Here is a 19473-nt window from a genome sequence, read left to right on the forward strand (position 1 = left end):
GCTGCTATTGTTGCTACTTGCTACTGCTGTTCCTTGCTGCTGCTATTGCTCGTTACACTGCTGCTACCTGTTACAATCTTGGTACGCTGGACGTTGACGGGAACCGACAATTTCCGTCAACGCGGCAACTTGGCGCCATTGATACAATCGTTCGGAATAGTCTGCTGTCAACAGATCGTTTTTGACACCGTTGTTATCATACTACTTTGCTGTTACTACTTTGCTTGTAGATACTAATCTTTCAGGTGTGGTTGAATCTGACATATTCAGCTGCTAATACTTGAGAGTATCCTCTCACCTCCTGTGTGGTAAACCAACAAATTTGGGTCGAATACTCTACCCTCGAAAACTGCTACGGTCCCACGCGCTGGTGGGCCGTCAACAACATTCTTCTAGTTTTGATTGCCGGAGAGTGCTAGCAGCATTCTTCTGGTGCCGTTGCAAGGGGAAGAACAGTTGACATCAAGCATTTTTTTGGCGTCGTTGCCGGGGATTGCAATCATCGTCGACACGACGGGAGGTCCGGCTAGTCTTGTTGTTAGAGCATATATCTCCATATGTGGTTTTGGTAATTGATGACAATTCCTATGGACTAATGGTTGCCTTAAGTTATATTTATAGGATTTGTCCATAGGCACTTCTTGAAGTCCATCTGTTGGGTTCAAGGAGTTTATATGATGACCAAGGTGGTATTCAAGGTATTATCCAAAGAATGGTCATAGAGACACATGGTTGATCAAGATCTCAGATAAAGAGTAAATCAAGATGATCAACACATAAAGCGTACAAGATGTACTGAGAGGGATCAAGTGATCCCATGGTATGGTAAGCATTGTCCATTACGTGTTTGTGTACTAACCCATGGTCTTCGTGAGAGTTCTATGTGGGGGTTAGGTGTGTTTCCATGGGCTTGCGTCAAAGGGAAGATCTCATACAACCCATGGAGTATGACGTCAAGTTGTGATCATCATCAATGGTTGATCAAGATCTCAGACAAAGAGTAAATCAAGATGATCAACACACAAAGCGTACAAGATGTACCGAGAGGGATCAAGTGATCCCATGGTATGGTAAGCATTGTCCATTACGTATTTGTGTACTAACCCATGGTCTTCGTGAGAGTTCTATGTGGGGGTTAGGTGTGTTTCCATGGGCTTGCATCAAAGGGAAGATCTCATACAACCCATGGAGTATGACGTCAAGTTGTGATCGTCATCAAGATTGCGATGTGCAAGTTCAAGTGGATCAGCACGAAGATAGCATGCTTGAAGCTTGCCGTCCATTGTGGTGGCAATGGACTTGTGAAGATATGCTGAAGAGTGGCTCACCCATAGTGAGTATGGGGGAGCAATCAACTAGTCTTCATCAAGCCAACGCAATCAAGAAAGGTGGTCCATCTTGAGGAAGCCAAGGTCATCATCATCTAGCTCAAGAGGACGAGGTGCAAGGTATAGGTTTGCCCTTGATAGGTTTTCTGGTTAGGATAGATTGTTGTACTATCAAGGGGGGCTCTCAAGTGAGTAGCTTGATCGTATCGTTCGTTGAGAGCTCAAACCATTTGCATCCTTGCATCATACTTCTTGGTTCTTGTTTGGTGTTTCTCTTTGTGAGTTTTAGAGCTTATGGTCATCTTCGTGACAAGCTCGAGTTCATCGAAAACGGAGTCCATATGCATCTACTATGATGTTTCGATGTTGGAGTTTTTGCCGGTTCTTCATTCATAGAGATCTCACATCTCTATATCATTGGCATTTTCATATCTTCATGGTCGCTGTTTGGATAGCTCTTGTCATCCTGAATCCAACAAGCTTGGGTTTGCTCGATTCGGAGCTCGTATGCGAAAGTTATGGCTGTTTACGTGGCGAGCGGTAGTACCGCTGGACCTAGCGGTAGTACCGCTAGAGTTGGCGGTAGTACCGCTGGCCCTAGCGGTAGTACCGCTGGCTGGCGGTAGTACCACCACTGGTCAGCGATAGTACCGCTCCAGGAGCTTAGTACCGCGTGCCTAGCGGTTGTTCGTGGACGGACCTTTTTGCGAAGACTTTCTTGGCGGTGGTAGTGCCTTTGCACTACCAGGGGTCCAGCGGTAGTACCGCTGGGATGAGCGGTAGTACCGCTGGAGTGCCAGCGGTAGTACCGCCCCTGGTCAGCGGTAGTACCGCTGGAGTGCCAGCGGTAGTACTGCTGGGCTCGGGCTGTAAGTGGGGGTAACGGTCTGATTCCTTCCCCCACTATATAAAGGGGGTCTTCTTCCCCCTTGGCTTTATCCATTTGTTGAGCTCTTGTTCTACCTCCATTGTTGACATTCTTAGAGCTTGCTTACTCTCAATCCCTCCAATGATTCTTGCTTGTTCTCGAGGGAAAAGAGAGAGGAGATCTAGATCCACATCTCCACCAATCACTTTCTCCTCTATGTGAGGGGAACCCCTTGGATCTTGATCTTGGAGTTCTTTGTGAGCTTCTTGTTCTTCCTCTCATATTTCTCCATAGCTTTCGTTGTTGTGGAGGGATTTGAGTGTGAGGGACTTGACCACTTCGTGTGTTCTTGCCATTGCATTAGTTGCATCGGTTTGAGTTCTCCACGGTGATACGTGGAAGTGAAGTTTGAGAAGCTTATTACCTTTGGTACTTAGTACCCTAGATATTGTTCTTCGTGGATGCTTTGGCGTCCTAGAAGCTTGGTGGTGTCTCGGAGCTCAATCATTGTGGTGTGAAGCTCCGGGCAAGCGTCGGGGTCTCCAATTAGGTTGTGGAGATTGCCCCGAGCAATTTGTACGGGTACCGGTAACCGCCCCCAAGGGTTGCCACGTGTACGGGTTCGGTGACCGCCCCCAAGGTTTGCCATTTGTACGGGTTCGGTGACCGCCCTCAAGGGTCCCTTAGTGGAATCACGACATCTTGCATTGTGCGAGGGCGTGAGGAGATTACGGTGGCCTTAGTGGCATCTTGGGGAGCATTGTGCCTCCACACCGCTCTAACGGAGATTAGCATCCGCAAGGGTGTGAACTTCGGGATACATCATCGTCTCCCCGTGCCTCGGTTATCTCTTACCCGAACCCTTTACTTATGCACTTTACTTTATGATAGACATATTGTTTATTGTAATATATCTTGCTATCACTTAGTTGTTTATCTTGCTTAGCATAAGTTGTTGGTGCACATAGGTGAGCCTAGTTGTTTGTAGGTTTTGTGATTAACATATTAAACGTTAGTTTTATTCCGCATTTGTTCAAGCCTAAACCTTAATTATTTTAAAGCGCCTATTCACCCCCCCCCCTCTAGGCGACATCCACGTCCTTTCACTTGTCTTACCTTAGCGATATATCTTCCGTATAGGAATCCCGGTGAAGCTTTGGTTCTCCCCAGAGTTGAGGTTTTCCTCTAAGGAATCCGACAAGATCACGAGATTCGTGATAGAGGATTACTTTGCGGCCCGTGACCGTTTGTGATGGACTAGTTGGAGCACCCCTGCAGGGTTTAATCTTTCGGAAAGCCGTGCCCGTGGTTATGTGGCAACTTGGATTATTTGTTAACATCCGGTTATTGATAACTTGAACTAATTCTAATAAAATTGCCAACCGTGTGCGTAACCGTGACTGTCCCCTTCGAAGACCTCTCTTCGATCAGGAACACGGTGGGGTTATGTTTGACGTAGGTAGGTGTTCTGGATCACTTAGTGATCGCCTATTCTTCAACCACCCGCGTAGACCACCACAACTATTATTTTGATCTTCGTAAGTTAGCCACATAAATGCTTAGGATGCTGCAACCTAAACACTGATCCTTCCTCGCCTATTAACTTGACTAGTTTCGGTACCAAGGTCATAGATTGCTGAGTTCCCGTGGCTCACAGATTACTTCAACACCCCAACAGGTACAGGTACGCCCGACGTAGGTGATCCAGGGGGCACGCAGCTGGCGTGGCAGTACTACGAGGAGAACGACCGCATGTATGTGAACTATCTATAAGACTGAGGGTGTGGTCGTGATCGTGGGCAAGCACGCGGGATAGTATAGCCTTTTCTTATGTTATGTTGTCCGTAGAGGAACTACCTTGTCTGAATAAATGTGTGGATGTAAACTGTGATATTATCTATGTGAGATGGCAAACGATTCCCTATTTGTCATTCTTAAATTATGTATGTGCTATGTTTATCTTGCTTGTGAAACGCATAGATGCGCTTCTTTCCATTTTTGGGGCATCGCCCCCTAAATAGGAAAGGACCGCATCTTAGTCGTTACATGAGATTCATAACAAGACCTTATGGATTCTTAGAAATCACTAAAAGAAACATATTTGTCAAGGATATTCCTCAAAGTTCGTGAATTGACCATGTGTAGACTACATAAATTGAAGTCTAGCACGATTTTTATTCCTACAAATTCAGAAATTCGTCTAGCATGTGAAGAAACTAAAGCCAAAGACACAATCAACTTATGTATACTTAAACTTAAATAAGCTCACAAGTCTACATGTGCTACTCTAACACATTCATGGTCAAACTTATGGAAGATAAATCAACATAAGTTTGATGATGATATCCCAAGCGCACATTAGGGTTTGAGTATGAAAAAGGCCACATGTATCTATATCCACATTTACTCTGTCGATAATATAAAATTCTTTGGGAGCATGATTATGTATTGTTGGAAATTATAAAGGAAGCATGGAACTATTTTGGTGTGATGAATAATCTAAGACAACGTCAGGAAGCACTAGATAACACCATGTCTACCCTCGAGAGATGGAGTAAATCAAAGTTTGGAAATATCACTATAGAACTAAAGGAAGCAATTTTTATTTTTTGCTTTGAGTCTACATCTTCTCTTATAAGCACCAACTAGGGAACACTATGATCGTACTTGAGCATTGGGCATAGCTAATATTTGAGTGTGTTTCATGAATGGATCAATGATTGAGCATGATGGGCTAGGGATAACTTTCTTTAGTGTTGACATTTTGAAAGACATGGTTGCTTGTTGACATGCTTGAGTATCGAAGTCATTATGTTAAAACTAGACTATTGCTTTGAATCACTTACAAGTCCAAATGTCCATGCTATACAAAGAAAAAAAGAATTTGATGAACATGTTACGCAGCGTTCCATATCAATTTTTTTGTTTTTATCATTTACCTACTCGTGGATGAGCAGGAATTAAACTTGGTGATGCTGATACGTCTTCAACGCATTTATAATTTTTGCTTGTTCCATGTTGTTATATTATCATTCTTAGATGTTTTACAATCATTTTACTACAACTTTATATTATTTTTTGGGACTAACCTATTAATGATTGCAAAAATTGCACAAGTTCTTGTTTCACACTTTGATTTATAGGAATTAATTAGAAATTTTCGAAAAAACGCAAAAGGAGCCTTGTTGGAGGAGGACTCGGACTCTCGTGAAATCTGCTCACAAACAGTTTCTAGAGATCGTTCGTTTGACCATCGAATACGGCGATTAATGGACAAAGCTAAAACTAGGAAAATGTGGAGAATTTTGTGGCAATGATTCTAGACTACAAATTCGTTCAAAACGGAGTTTGTATGCGATCTAGAGACCTGTTTTACTGAAGGAAAATATCTGATTACGGAATCACGAGAATTGTTGACTTGATTGAGTCCAACTCTTAACATATCTGATATATTCAGCCAAGCCACGACTTTGAAGACTCATGAGGGCTGTGAGGATCCCCTAGGAAGGTTCTAGATGTGCCCTAGAGCCATTGGATCAAGGGTCCATTCATCGGAGGGCCATAAAGCACCACAAAGGCACATATAAGGAGAGAAAACCCCTAATTTTGATAGAGCCACTAAGAGGCACAAATTTGCCTCTCCCTTGGCAGCCGCCAAGAAGAGGAGAGAATCCTCCATTGCAGCATCAAGACCAAGTAAGAAGGAGGGGCAAGGGTCCACCGCCCTTCGTCGCTGTCGTGGCCGCCATCGCCTCCATCTCTTCGGGGTTGCACCTCTCCATCAACAAATCTCTCTTTTCTCACCATGACAATGTGTGAGTAATCCTCCTCAGGGTTGAGGGTATGTACTAGTAGCTTTGTGTTCAATCTCTCTCTCTCGTGTTCTTGAGATAGCACAATCTTATGTATCGTGAGATTTATTAATAAAGATGAATCATATGAATTTTTTCCCTCTCTATCTTCTTGTGATGAATTGAGTTTTCCCTTTGAAGTTTTCTTATCGGATTGAGTCTTTAAGGATTTGAGAACACTTGATGTATGTCTTGCGATGGGATATCTGTGGTGACAATGGGATCTTCTATTGATCCACTTGATGTATGTTTTGGTGATCAACTTGCGAGTTCCGTGACCTTGAAAATCTATGCATAGGGGTTGGCACATGTTTTCGTCTTGACTTTCCAGTAGAAACTTTGGGGCACTTTTTGAAGTTCTTTGTGTTGGATTGAACATGATGAATTTGAAATATGTGATGCATATCGTATAATGATGCCCATGGGTACTTGTGGTGACATTAGGGGTTTGGTTGATGTGTATCTTAAGATGTTATTTTAGTACGAACTCTAGGGATGTTCATGACACTTATAGGGGTAGCTCATAAGATTGATCAGAAAAGATAACTTTGAGGTGGTTTCGTACCCTACAATAATTTATTCGTTTGTTCTCCACTATTTGTTACTTTGGAGTGAACTCTTTGTCGCACGTGAGGGATTTATATATGATTCAACTATGTTAGTATTGTTGAGAAAACTTGCACTAGTGAAAGTATGGACCCTGTGCCTTGTTTCCAAGCATTTATACAACGTTTTGCTTGTTGTTTATTATTTGTTACCTTATTGTTTTTATATTTTCATATTACAAAAACCTATATCTACCATCCATATTACACTTGTATCACCATATCTTCGCCGAACTAGTGCACGTACACAATTTATCATTATATTGTGTGTGTTGGGGACACACGAGACTTTTTGTTATTTGATTGTAGGGTTGCTTGATAGAGACCATCTTTATCCTACGTCTCCATGTATTGATAAACCTTAGGTCATCCATTTGAGGGAAATTTGCTATTCTCCTACAAAACTCTGCGTTTGGAGGCCCAACACGAGTCTACAAGAAGAAGGTTGTGTAGTAGACATCAGTGGCATAGTGGTTTGGGGCAAGGAGCAACCATGATTCAGTTGGGATCTAGCTGTCATGGAACGCGATGCCACCGCTTCAATGGGATGAATAAGTACGCCTATGCTTCAAACCCTCCGTTGGCTTCAATGTCAGGTACCCTCTGTCCATGTAGCCTATGATTTTTTCTAGCCTCCAAACACTTACCTATAAAGTCATCCGCCTCACAATACAGAGCCATACAGTAAATGATTGTCTAACATCAATTAATAGCCATTGGATACGTTAAAATTAATGCGAGGCCACTCTCGATCATCCGAGGACCAGACAATCACATGAGGCACAACATCGAGATTTGTTAGCAAGGTTCACCGAACTCGGCTACATCCCTAGGGCCTGACTACAGACGCTCCTCCCCGTGACCCTATCACAGTGCTGCATCTCGTCCGCCCAGGTGCCGACACACGCGGCTGGCTCCCCTTGCGTGCTTTTTATATTATGTTGACATAGATTACATCATGTGTCTACCCTCACATTACATAAGATGTAGATGATACAAGAGTCCTACTAGGACACTACATCATATCCTATCTACACACTGTATAACTCCAAGTCTAACTCTAACCTACCTTGTGTAATAATATTTAACACAACTTTAACAAACTTTACCTTGACGAATATTCTTCATCAACTTGCGTTCATTCATGCTTCAAAACTCCATGTACATTGAACTTGAGATAGGCCATAAGCACCGCTGCTACTCCGAGACTCCATGTGACTCCACCTACAACTGTAATTCCTTCTCGTCTTCTGCACACGCAATGATCTGATACCAATTGTTAGTATTAATCCGAGGTCACTTCCGATCATCCAGGAACAAATAATCATATGAGACATGACATCAAGATTTGTCAATGAGATTTACTGAACTCGTCCACATCCTCGGGGCCTGACTACGGGTGCTCCTCCGTGTGACACCGTCATAGTACCGCACCCCGACGACCCGGGTATCGGCACACGCCACCGACTCCCAGTGCATGTCTGTGATATTATGTTGTCATATATTACATCGTGTGTCTACCACCAAATTATATAAGAGGTATAGAATACAAGAGTCCTACTAGGACACTACATCATATCACATCTACACACTGTATGACTCCAAGTCCAACTTTAACCTACCTTGCACATAATATTTGACACAACTCTAGCAGGATAGGAGATCATATTGAGGCGAACCTCCATAGTAGGGAGGGGAATTTAAGTAATATATTCAATCTTTCTATTTGTTTTTTTCCTTTGATAGTATATTATCGCATAGTCTCTACAGAATCACAAGCGAGATGCAAGTCTTTGTAACATGTTGATGATTACAACTGATACGAATCATACAACGGTGTACTGGCCTCACTGAGCCTAGGGATGGCACCCGCAGGGTATGGGTACGGGTGGAGCCTTCCTATACCCTTACCCGTCTCGTCTGAGGTTACCCATCACCCGCACCCATATCCGTCAACGGATACAATTTTTTTTCCATACCTGTTACCTGACAGGGTAGATGGGTACCCGCGGATAAATTACCCATATTTGCAGAACATCAATTTTAACAACTTATAGTTGTAAACTGCATTGTATCATATAGTTTACAAAGATAGATTATAACTACAACACATACTTATAAAACAACATCATTTAGTCATAAACAACAACACATAGGCATATACTTCCAGTGCACAAATTCTTGACATAGTGTAGATTGTAGAGATAATTTTTAGTTTACATAGATTTTAAATGGGTTCATGGGTATATGGGTATGCGTTATATGATCTCATACCCATACCCGCTGTACCAGATGGGTTTCAGATTTTCCTATTTATATATTCATGGGTAATTTCTTGTCCCATACCCTTACCCTAATAGGGTTTTTACCCGCAAGGTACGTGGGTTATGGGTATCCATTGCTATCCCTAACTGAGCCTGTGGCTCATAGTGCCGAATTTTGCACTCCATGTTATTCGTTGTATAACGGTTATCTCTCTTCAACACGTATGCACATAATAGGTTTGATATGTAAGGGATCTTCCCTTCAATGCCGATGAATAACTCATCTAGGGTCCTTGGTAGCTTTTAATGTTGGTTCAACTCTTAATGGAGCACATAAGATGATTAAAATGTGTCTCTTGTGTGATGTTGTGCTTCCCCTCGAATAGGTTGGTCTACCCATAATGTATATTTTGAAGGACAAATACATGACCATTAAATTGTGAAATTTAATTAAATTGGTTCACTAACAGATTGGCAAGATTTAGTAACATGGATATGGAATTTCTAAATTTCATGTTGCAGGAAGATAGCAATTAATTCTTTGAGTTTTGCAAAATATTATTGTTTCATCCACCAGACCACCACACAAGTAACTACTGAGCAACATTTGAATATATTCTAGCTAACCTGCTCAGATTTGAAAGTAACCACGTATGATGTGAAATTTGCGTATGCAGAATATTTTGTTTTCATTTTGTGCGTCCACATGTTGAATATGAACGTCTTCATCTTTCTCCAACTAATGATATTGCACAACTCAAGGGTCAACTATGTCAAAAAAAATTAAGGTTTTCCCTCCGTGATTGGAATCAAGACTACTCATTTGTAATAATATGTTTGCTTTTAGGGTACCATTTTATGCTATAGGAAAACTAAGCCAACACATTTAACTTAGATCAAAAAATATTTCAAAAGTATCTATCATCTCGAGTCATGTTTCATTTATGATCTCTTGATTATTATTTTATATGTTTTCGTAATTGAATTTTAGGCACACTAGAAGTTCATATTCCGATATAGGGCAGTCAATGTTTTCATTTATGAATAAATGCATTTATTGCCCGCCGTTCACTCATTCACCCCACATAGCCCATGTCTTGAATTGACGCCTTGAATAATCCATCATCTACCAATCCATTATCACAGTTCCTAGACATGGCCAACCCTCGTTCATGGCAACCGACATTTCTCCGTAGCGAACCACATACTTTGAGCTAGGAAGTAGCTCATGTAGGGTGGCCCTCACATCCTGCTCGATGAGATTAGTTTTCTTACGATGACTCAACTCAAAGATATGTGTGTCGTGTAGTGTCCAAGCTCATCGCTTTGGGATTGTCTACATTCGGAGGTCTTGTGATCCGATGAACACCATGGCCAACATGTGCAAGCACGTCAAGAACAATAAGCAAAGACACGGATGGTGCGGTTGAAATAGAGGCATGGACATGTGGAGGGGTTGGTCTTGAGTCATACTTTTTGGGTCAGGGTGTAATATTTCTCCTCCCCTTACAACGCACTAGCATGTTTCTTAGTCGGGGCATGCTACACGTTTGTCGACTTATCTGTTCAAAAGATCAACCGGGTCATGAGCCGCTAGATTTCCCGCATCGAGCGAGCAGAGCCTGCCTCACAACTGCAACACATGTATTATTGCGGAATTATTTTTGTGACACAAGTCGGGTTCCAGAATTATTTTTACTATTAGGTCTTGTTACAGAATTATTTCTGTAACATAGGTCTTGTTGCAAACTTTTTTGCAACAAATATTCTGTTGCAGAAAAAGTTGTAATAGTTTTTGCAACTGATGTCTTGTTACAGAAAATTTCTGTAACATAGCTTTTATTGCAAAGCATAGATCCATTATAGACCATTATATTAAAGGCATGTGCTACGAACCAGCCGGATGATTTCCTAGAGAAATCATCCGGCTGCCCAACCATTGGATCAGCGCCTCTTGGACCGTTCGATGCAACACCACCATGGTAGCGGACCAGCTTCAACGCAAGGGTGTGCGAGCTCCACTGCAGGTCTGCAGCATGACACAACGTGACCATAGCCCTTCGACGCAGCGTCGACGATATCTGACGAAGATTCAAAGCAGCACCAACGATATCCGACGAAGATCCATTGCAACTCCGGTGATCCCTGCAGTGCTCCACTGCAGCGCCTATGAAGCTTCAACGATCGCCACGACGCTTCATTGAAACTCCGACGAGGTTCGTTGCAACTCCGGTGGTGCTTCGTTGCAGCTCCGGCGAGTCCCATGTGCTTCATCGGCTGCTGCAGCCCGTCGGCTAGCCTACAACACCCCACGGTCGGTGCCGCCGCCATTCACTGCAGCTCCCGCGGGCCTCCCGCTGCTTCATTGCGACGCCGACGAGCCCCTCTCTACTTCACCTATTGCAGGCAGCTCCGGTCGGGCATGGCAGCAGCTTTCGCCCATCCCCCTTACCCCCCTCCCCGCCCACCCCCCGCGTAGCGTAGCGACACCGCTTCTTCGTAGCAGCAGGATAGAGATTGAGGCGCTCGGAGAGAAAGAAATCTGGCCTGCAGAGGGTGTGGAGAGAGGAGATCAGGAACGTCTAGAGGAAGAAGACGACTCGGTTTGTGAAGAACATAATGATGGGCGGAACACGTGAAAAGATAAGGTTGCAACGGACGGGGGGTGCAGCGGTCCCACGAGCACACGTGTCATCCTCTCGAGGCGACTTAGGCCACTTCCAATGCATTGGTGCTAAGGTGAGGTGCTAAGCATATTAAATAGTTTAGCAACTAAAGTCCCCAATGCATAGTTGCTTAACTTATTGTAGCTAAGCCTTCTTATTTAATGCTTTTGTAACTAAAGTTGTGCATGCATTGGTGCATTTCCTTCATTTAATTGTTTTACCTAGGTTCACGCGCTTAGCATTGTTTCTTCCTGGGTCATCACACTCATCTCTCTCCTATTAATTAGCATGCCACATCATTTTTTTTGCCTATGTGGCAGCCTTAGCACGTGTACAAGGTGGAGCATTGAGAGTAGCCTTAGAGAAATGTAAAGCCTTAGAGAAATGTAAAATTATCCAGTTAAATTAGAACGTTTTCCTATATTAAAACATCGTATATCTTACCTTACTAATAAAGCAAATATTGGTTCTGCCATACGTCATTCAAATTGCCCTAAAGTTGACTAAAATGACCCACCAATGCCACGTATAAGTCATAAAAAACGTTTCAAACAGGAAAATCTCCGGACTGGGCCGACCCATGTAGGCACCTCCTATATTACTCTTTGGGCGTTGGAAAACGATGCAGCACACTTATTTGGGCCGGCCCATGCGTGGGTGTCTGTTTTTTTGGTTTAGTTCTTTTATTTTTCTTTTCAGTTCCATTTTGTTTTTGTCCTTTAAATAATTTAGAACTTCAAATAACTTTTCTAAATTTTAAGAAACTGAGAATTTCGAAATAAAATATTCAAAAGAACATAATTTTTTTAAGAATTAAAAAACTACTAAGGAGTTTTGAAAAATGTTTGCATCTACAAAAAAATGTTTAAATTTTGAGAAAATGTCCATAAAATATATAATTCAATGATTTTTAAAAAAAGTCTGTGTAAAAATCTTAAAAACAGTTTGTGCTTGTGTTTTTAGTCTCGTTTTTTATTTTAATTTTTCCGTTCCATTTTTTCATTTAAATAATTTAGAACTTTGAAAAACTTTTGCAATTTATAAAACTGAGAATTTTGAAATAAAAGATTGAAGAAAACATAAAATGTTTGTGAATTCAAAAAATGCTCGGGTTTTTTTAAAAAATATTCGCATATTCAGAAAAATGTTCATAATTTTGAGAAAAATGTTGGTGAAAACAATAAAAGTCCATGATTTTTTTTTAAAAAAATTGTATTATTTTTTAAGTGCAATTGAAAAAAATGTTTGCTAATTCAAAAAACGTTCATGCATTTCAAGAAATGTCCTAAAATTTTAAAAACATAATATGATCAGTGCCATTGAAGATTTAATTGTTTTTTCTCCTGTTGCAACGGACGAGCCTTTTGGTAGTGGTTATAAAACATAGTCCATGTTGTAGAGACGAAGAACAATACGTGGATTCTTTGTTAGACGCGTGTCGTGTAGAAGAGGTGGCGGACGCGTACGCTCCAATCCATCGGGTGATGGTAAGATTTTCCCTTCTTAGTCTGTCTCAAAAACTCTTCTCGTGACTACCGGGTCGGAAGCGGGACGAACTCTGACTCTGATTCTGCAAACCCTTGCCGGTTGGGTCCCCCCTTATAACGCACGTTCGTGTGTCCCTCCCACGTACTCGTCGACATCGCAACTACAACTAGTAGATGAACCGACGAGCAGCACGTTGATCACCGAGTTTCGGGCCGGCATGGCGATCCAGCCGAGAACGTGGGTGGTTTTCCTGCTGCTCGCGCTGCTGTCGTCGTCGTGGCCCGTCGCCGAGGCGTCGCACCGCGTCTTCCCCGACCTGCAGTCCCTGGAGACCGAGGCCGAGGCCGAGGCCGGGCGCGCCGACGACACGCTCCGCACCGGCTACCACTTCCAGCCTCCCATGCACTGGATCAACGGTACGTACGTGCAGATCAAACACCTCGCCTATCGACATTAGTGTTTCGCTAGCTTTGCTTGATCTTTCGCCGCGTACGTACGTGTGTACTGCTTGCAGATCCTAATGGCGTGATGTACTACAAGGGCCTGTACCACCTCTTCTACCAGTACAACCCCAAGGCGGCCGTCTGGGGCAACATCGTCTGGGCGCACGCCGTGTCCACGGACCTGGTCAACTGGGTCATGCTCCAGCCGGCCATCTACCCCTCGGCGCCCTTCGACGTTAACGGCTGCTGGTCCGGCTCCGCCACCGTCCTGCCCGACGGCACGCCCGCCATCATGTACACCGGCATCGACGGCGACGGCCGGCAGGTGCAGAACGTTGCCTACCCCAAGGACCTCTCGGATCCCTACCTCCGGGAGTGGGTCAAGCCGGACTACAACCCCGTCATCGCGCCCGGCGCCGGGGTGAACGCCACCGCGTTCCGTGACCCGACGACGGCGTGGCGGGGACCCGACGGGCTCTGGCGCCTGGTCGTCGGAACCAAGGACAACCACCGGGGCCTCGCCGTGCTCTACCGCAGCCGGGACTTCCGGCGCTGGGTGCCGGTGCGCCGAGCGCTGCACCACGGCGACACCGGCATGTGGGAGTGCCCGGACTTCTACCCCGTCACCCCCCACGGCGTCCCCGGCGATGTCAAGCACGTTCTCAAGGTGAGCCTCGACCTGACCCGCTTCGAGTACTACACCTTCGGCGCGTACGACCACGCCACCGAGACGTACGTGCCGGACGCGGCGCTCCCTGACGGCAACGACGGGCTCCGCTACGACTACGGCAACTTCTACGCGTCCAAGACGTTCCTCGACCCGGCGAAGCACCGCCGCGTGCTGTGGGGTTGGGCCAACGAGTCGGACTCCACAGCCGACGACGTCAGGAAGGGCTGGGCCGGCGTGCAGGCCATCCCCAGGAAGATCTGGCTGTCGGCGGACGGCAAGCAGCTCATGCAATGGCCGGTCACCGAGGTCGAGTCCCTCCGCGGCAACCACGTTAACATCACCGACAGGCTCGTCAAGGGCGGGGACTACTTCGAGGTCCTCGGGCTCACGACGCCGGCGCAGGCCGACGTCGAGGTGTCGTTCGCGGCGATGGACCTGGACAAGGCCGAGCAGTTCGACCCAGCATGGCGCGGCGCCGACGCGCAGACGGTGTGCGCGGCGCGGGGCGCAGACGTCGAGGGCGGCGTGGGGCCGTTCGGGCTGTGGGTGCTTGCGTCCGACGAGCTCAAGGAGAGGACGGCCGTCTTCTTCAGGGTGTTCAAGGACGGCGACGACGGCAAGCACGTCGTGCTCATGTGCAACGATCCCTCCAGGTCCTCCTACGCCGACCACCTCTACAAACCCACCTTCGCCGGCTTCATCGACGTCAACGTCACTGAGACCGGCGGCAAGATACCTCTTAGAACCTTGGTACGTACTACTCTGTCTTAACAGCGTCGACCCCTGCATGCACGAACTAACAAATGATATGCGCAATGGTGCATTCTGCGCAGATCGACCACTCCATGGTGGAGAGCTTTGGAGGCCACGGTAGAATGAGCATACTGTCGAGGGTCTACCCCACAGAGGCCGTCGGCGACAAGGCGCGCTTGTACGTGTTCAACCACGGCGAGTCGGACGTTAAAGTTACGCACCTGAACGCGTACGACATGCGGTCGGCCAAGATCAACACGGACATCGATCAACCGATCCGATGATCAACACGGAAGATGTAACATTTGTATAGCTAGATTATTAGGTATAGTACTGTAGTATCTAATAAAAGACTTGAGGTGTCGTGATATGAGAGGCTAGACGGAATATTTGCTTTGTGTTTTTTATTACTTTAAAGTTTAAACTAGTAACTGTAAAAGTGAAAAACAGAAAGTGTGTGTGCGAATGATCTCTTTCATTGATTGATCTGAATATTTATACAAGGATTTGGGACACAAAGCAAAAGGCGTCTGTACAAAAAGGTGCCTGTATGGACGGACGCGTCCGTACGGCGTTTAGACTAATAACTGACTAATTACGTCCTAATGACGGTTCACTAATCATCGGCAGTTTAGTCGGTTCGTAACACTCCCCCTTGTACAACGCCGTCTTGAGTAATCCATTATTAAAAGCTCCTTGTATATTCATCAGTCAATTCTTGAGATTCTCCCCCAAAAACCCCGCGGGAAAAAATATGAGGAGAAGAGTATAGATATGTTGTTAAAACTTCTTTAAACCCAGTGGGAAAAGTGATAAGGAGAAAATGATACAACATGTAGTGATTATTGTCTCTTGATAACTCATATGAGAAAAACCTTCAAAGAAGGAGAAAATTATTAGTGAGTTTTAAAGAACAATAAATATGCTTTAGATACTTTCCTTTAAAAACCTTCATAGGAAAAATAGAAAGTATAGCATATGATCTTAATGAAGATATTGCCTCATTAAAAACATTATGAGAGAAAATTTTGAAGAAACTCATAATGAAAAGAGTGCAATGAGATGTGCCATGAAAAACTCCTTTAAAACCTAGTAGGAAAAATATAAGGAGAAATATGATATGGCATGCATCAATGCTTGTATTTAATTGTCTCGTTAAAAACCTTTTATGAGAAACCTGTTGGAAAAACTCATAAAGGAAAAGAGTACAATATTCATTACCTGATGATAATTAAAAGAGTTATATTTTCAGGAGATTTCTCCCCCTGAACTTTTCAAATCACGAAGTCGTCTCATACCAATTCCATGAATGTATTTCTGGAATGTTGAATTCGGTAAAGACTTTGTGAACAGATCTGCTAGATTGTCACATGATTTAGTTTGCAAAATATCAATTTCTCCATTTTTCTGTAATTCATGAGGATAGAACAATTTAGGAGAAATGTGTTTTGTGATATTGCCTTTTATATAACCCATTTGCATTTGAGCAATACAAGCTGCATTATCTTCATAAATAATAGTTGGTGATCCTAATGAACCAACACCACATGCTGTTTGAATGTGGTTAATCATCCTGCGAAGCCATACACATTCTTTTGATGCTTCAAATAATGCAATGATTTCAGAATGATTAGGGGAGGTTGCTACAAGAGTCTGTTTTGTTGACTTCCACGAAAAAGCAGTTCCACCATATAAGAATACGAAACCTGTCTGTGACCTGGCATTGTGAGGATCAGATAGATAGCCAGCGTCAGTATATCCTACCATAGTCATGTCTTGGTTTTTCTGATAGAATAAGCCAAGATCTTTTGTGCCATGTAAATATCTAAGGATATTCTTTACTCCCGTCCAATGACGCTTTGTTGGAGCAGCGCTATGTCTAGCTAGTAAATTTACCGCAAATGCAATATCAGGCCTGGTGCAATTTGCAAGGTACATTAGCGCACCAATGGCACTGAGATATGGGAACTCAGGTCCCAATATCTCTTCGTCATTATCCCGAGGTCTAAAAGGATCTTTATTCATATCAAGGGATGTGACAACCATGGGTGTTTTGGTTGGATATGATTTATCCATATTAAATTTTTCCAAAACCTTTTGAATATAGGTAGGTTGGTATACTAAAATTCCTGAGGGAAGGTGCTCAAGCTGTAAGCCTAAGAAGAATTTGGTTTTTCCCAAATCTTTCATCTCAAATTCCGCCATTAGATGATTGCGTGCTTCTTCGATATCAGGTGTACTTCCAATGATATTGAGGTCATCAACGTACACTGAGATGATGCAAAATCCATTTGAGGACTTCTTTATAAATACACAAGGGCAATCATCATTATTTGAGTAGCCTTTCTGAATAAGGAACTCACTTAGTCGGTTATACCACATTCTACCCGACTGTTTTAAGCCATATAGTGACTTCTGTAATTTTACACAATATGCGTTGCGATTTGCTTTTGGATTCGGCATTTTAAGTCCTTCAGGGACTTTCATATATATGTCCGATTTGAGTGACCCATATAAGTATGCTGTCACTACATCCATCAACTGCATAGATAAACTCATTTGTACTGCCATAGATATTAAGTATCGAAACGTTATTCCACTCATAACAGGAGAGTATGTATCATCTAATCGATGCCGGGTCTCTGCGTGAACCCTTGTGCTACAAGCCTCGCTTTGTATCTCACCACCTCATTGTTTTCGTTCCTTTTTCGAACAAAAACCCATTTTGCTCCCACAGGGAAGACATTTTGAGGAGTAGGTATTACTGAGGAAAATACCTCTCTTTGGTTGAGCGAGTGCAATTCTGCCTCAATTGCTTCCTTCCATTTAGGCCAATCAGGACGCTTGAGGCACTCCCTGACGGTCTTTGGTTCTGGATCCAGTTGAAGGGTTTCAGCAATTTCAGAGGCAAAATATATGTCGACAATTGTAGTCTCTCTATTATATGATTCTCCTGATTCTATATAGTTTATGGAAATTTCTTTTATACCCCCAGACTCTATGTGATTTCCCACAACAATAGAGTCATGGTGTTCCGATGTCCCAGCTATTATGTTTTTATGCGCATTTATGTTGGGTTCAAGATGTTGAGCATCTGGTTGGTGTACTTCAACTTGAGGTTGAACTGCATTTACTGGTAGAGGATTTGGTTTCCTCTGTTTCCGTGGAGGCTTTTGAGAAGCTATATTCCGGCTAACCAGATTTCTCCCCCTCTTGCTCTCATTTGGTGTTTTAGTGGTTTTAGTTGGTACCTCCACTCGTTCTGGTGCATTAACAGCGGGAATATGCGATTTAGTGACACCTTTATGGTCAGTAAATGCATCTGGCAGATTATTTGCAATGTGTTGCAAATCTATGATCCTCTGAACTTCAGTTTCAGATTCATTAGTACGTGGATCTAAGGACTGAATGCCTGTTACATTCCAATCTATTTCCTGGCATTCTTTGTGGTTTGATTCTCCCCCTAATGCCGGGAAATGGTCCTCATCAAAAATTGAATCAGCGTAGCGGGCAGTAAACAGGCCCCCCTGTAAGAGGTTCAAGATATTTAATAATTGACGGAGAATTATAACCCACATAGACCCCTAGTTTTCCGTGGGGGCCCATTGTGGTACGCTGCGGTGGTGATATCGGTACGTATACTGCGCAACCGAATTTTCGCAGATGGGAAATACTTGGCTGAGTGCCACGTACTAGTTGTAGTGGGGAGGTTGTATGATATGCAGTTGGTCTGATTTGTATTAGATCTGCGGCGTGTAATACCGCATGTGCCCAACAAAATGCTGGTAAATTACAATTCTGTAATAGTGGTCGAGCAACTAATTTTACTCTTTTGATGAGAGACTGAGCCAAACCATTTTGAGTATGGACATAAGGCACAAAGTGTTCTAAATGAATGCCCATAGCCATGCAATAGTCATTGAATGCACGTGAAGAAAATTCAGCGGCATTGTCCATTCGAATTGTTTTTATCCTATTTTCAGGATGATTTGCTCTTAATTTGATAATTTGAGCAATTAGCTTGGCAAAAGCATGATTTCGTGTGGACAATAGACATACATGTGACCATCTGGTAGATGCATCTATGAGCACCATGAAATATCTAAAAGGTCCTGATAGTGGTTGAATTGGACCACATATATCTCCTTGAATGCGTTCAAGAAAGTTAAGTGACTCACTTTTTACCTTAAGATAAGATGGTCTTATAATTAATTTCCCAGTTGCACATGCGGTGCACACAAAATCTGATGATTTTGGGAAATTTTTAGTTGGAAGGCTGTGACCAATAGAATTGTCAATAATTTTTCTCATCATCCCTATACCAGGATGACCTAGGCGATCATGCCAAGTCTTGAATTTATCAAGATCTTGAATAATTATTTTGTACGCAACATGTGGTACGGGTTTTATATAACTGTAATATAATCCAGATGAAAGTGAGGGGAATTTTTCAAGAAGTTGTTTCTCAGACCCATTGCTTTTTGTTAAAAGCAAATATTCAGAATTATTTTCAGAAATTGTTTCCGGATGGAAATTA

General features: G+C 43.4%; 1 protein-coding gene across 1 annotated transcript; it reads left to right on the plus strand.

Annotated features, from left to right (window-relative positions):
* Nucleotides 1–13455: 13455 nt before the first annotated feature.
* On the plus strand, nucleotides 13456–15269 carry LOC123451103 (beta-fructofuranosidase, insoluble isoenzyme 3-like). The gene is made up of 3 exons (XM_045128112.1): nucleotides 13456–13486; nucleotides 13585–14933; nucleotides 15017–15269. Exons 1-3 carry the CDS (start codon nucleotides 13471–13473, stop codon nucleotides 15218–15220), a joined length of 1569 nt encoding a protein of 522 aa, XP_044984047.1. The 5' UTR covers nucleotides 13456–13470; the 3' UTR covers nucleotides 15221–15269.
* Nucleotides 15270–19473: the final 4204 nt, after the last annotated feature.

Source organism: Hordeum vulgare, chromosome 4H, assembly GCF_904849725.1.
Source record: "Hordeum vulgare subsp. vulgare chromosome 4H, MorexV3_pseudomolecules_assembly, whole genome shotgun sequence".
Taxonomy (NCBI): Eukaryota; Viridiplantae; Streptophyta; class Magnoliopsida; order Poales; family Poaceae; genus Hordeum; species Hordeum vulgare.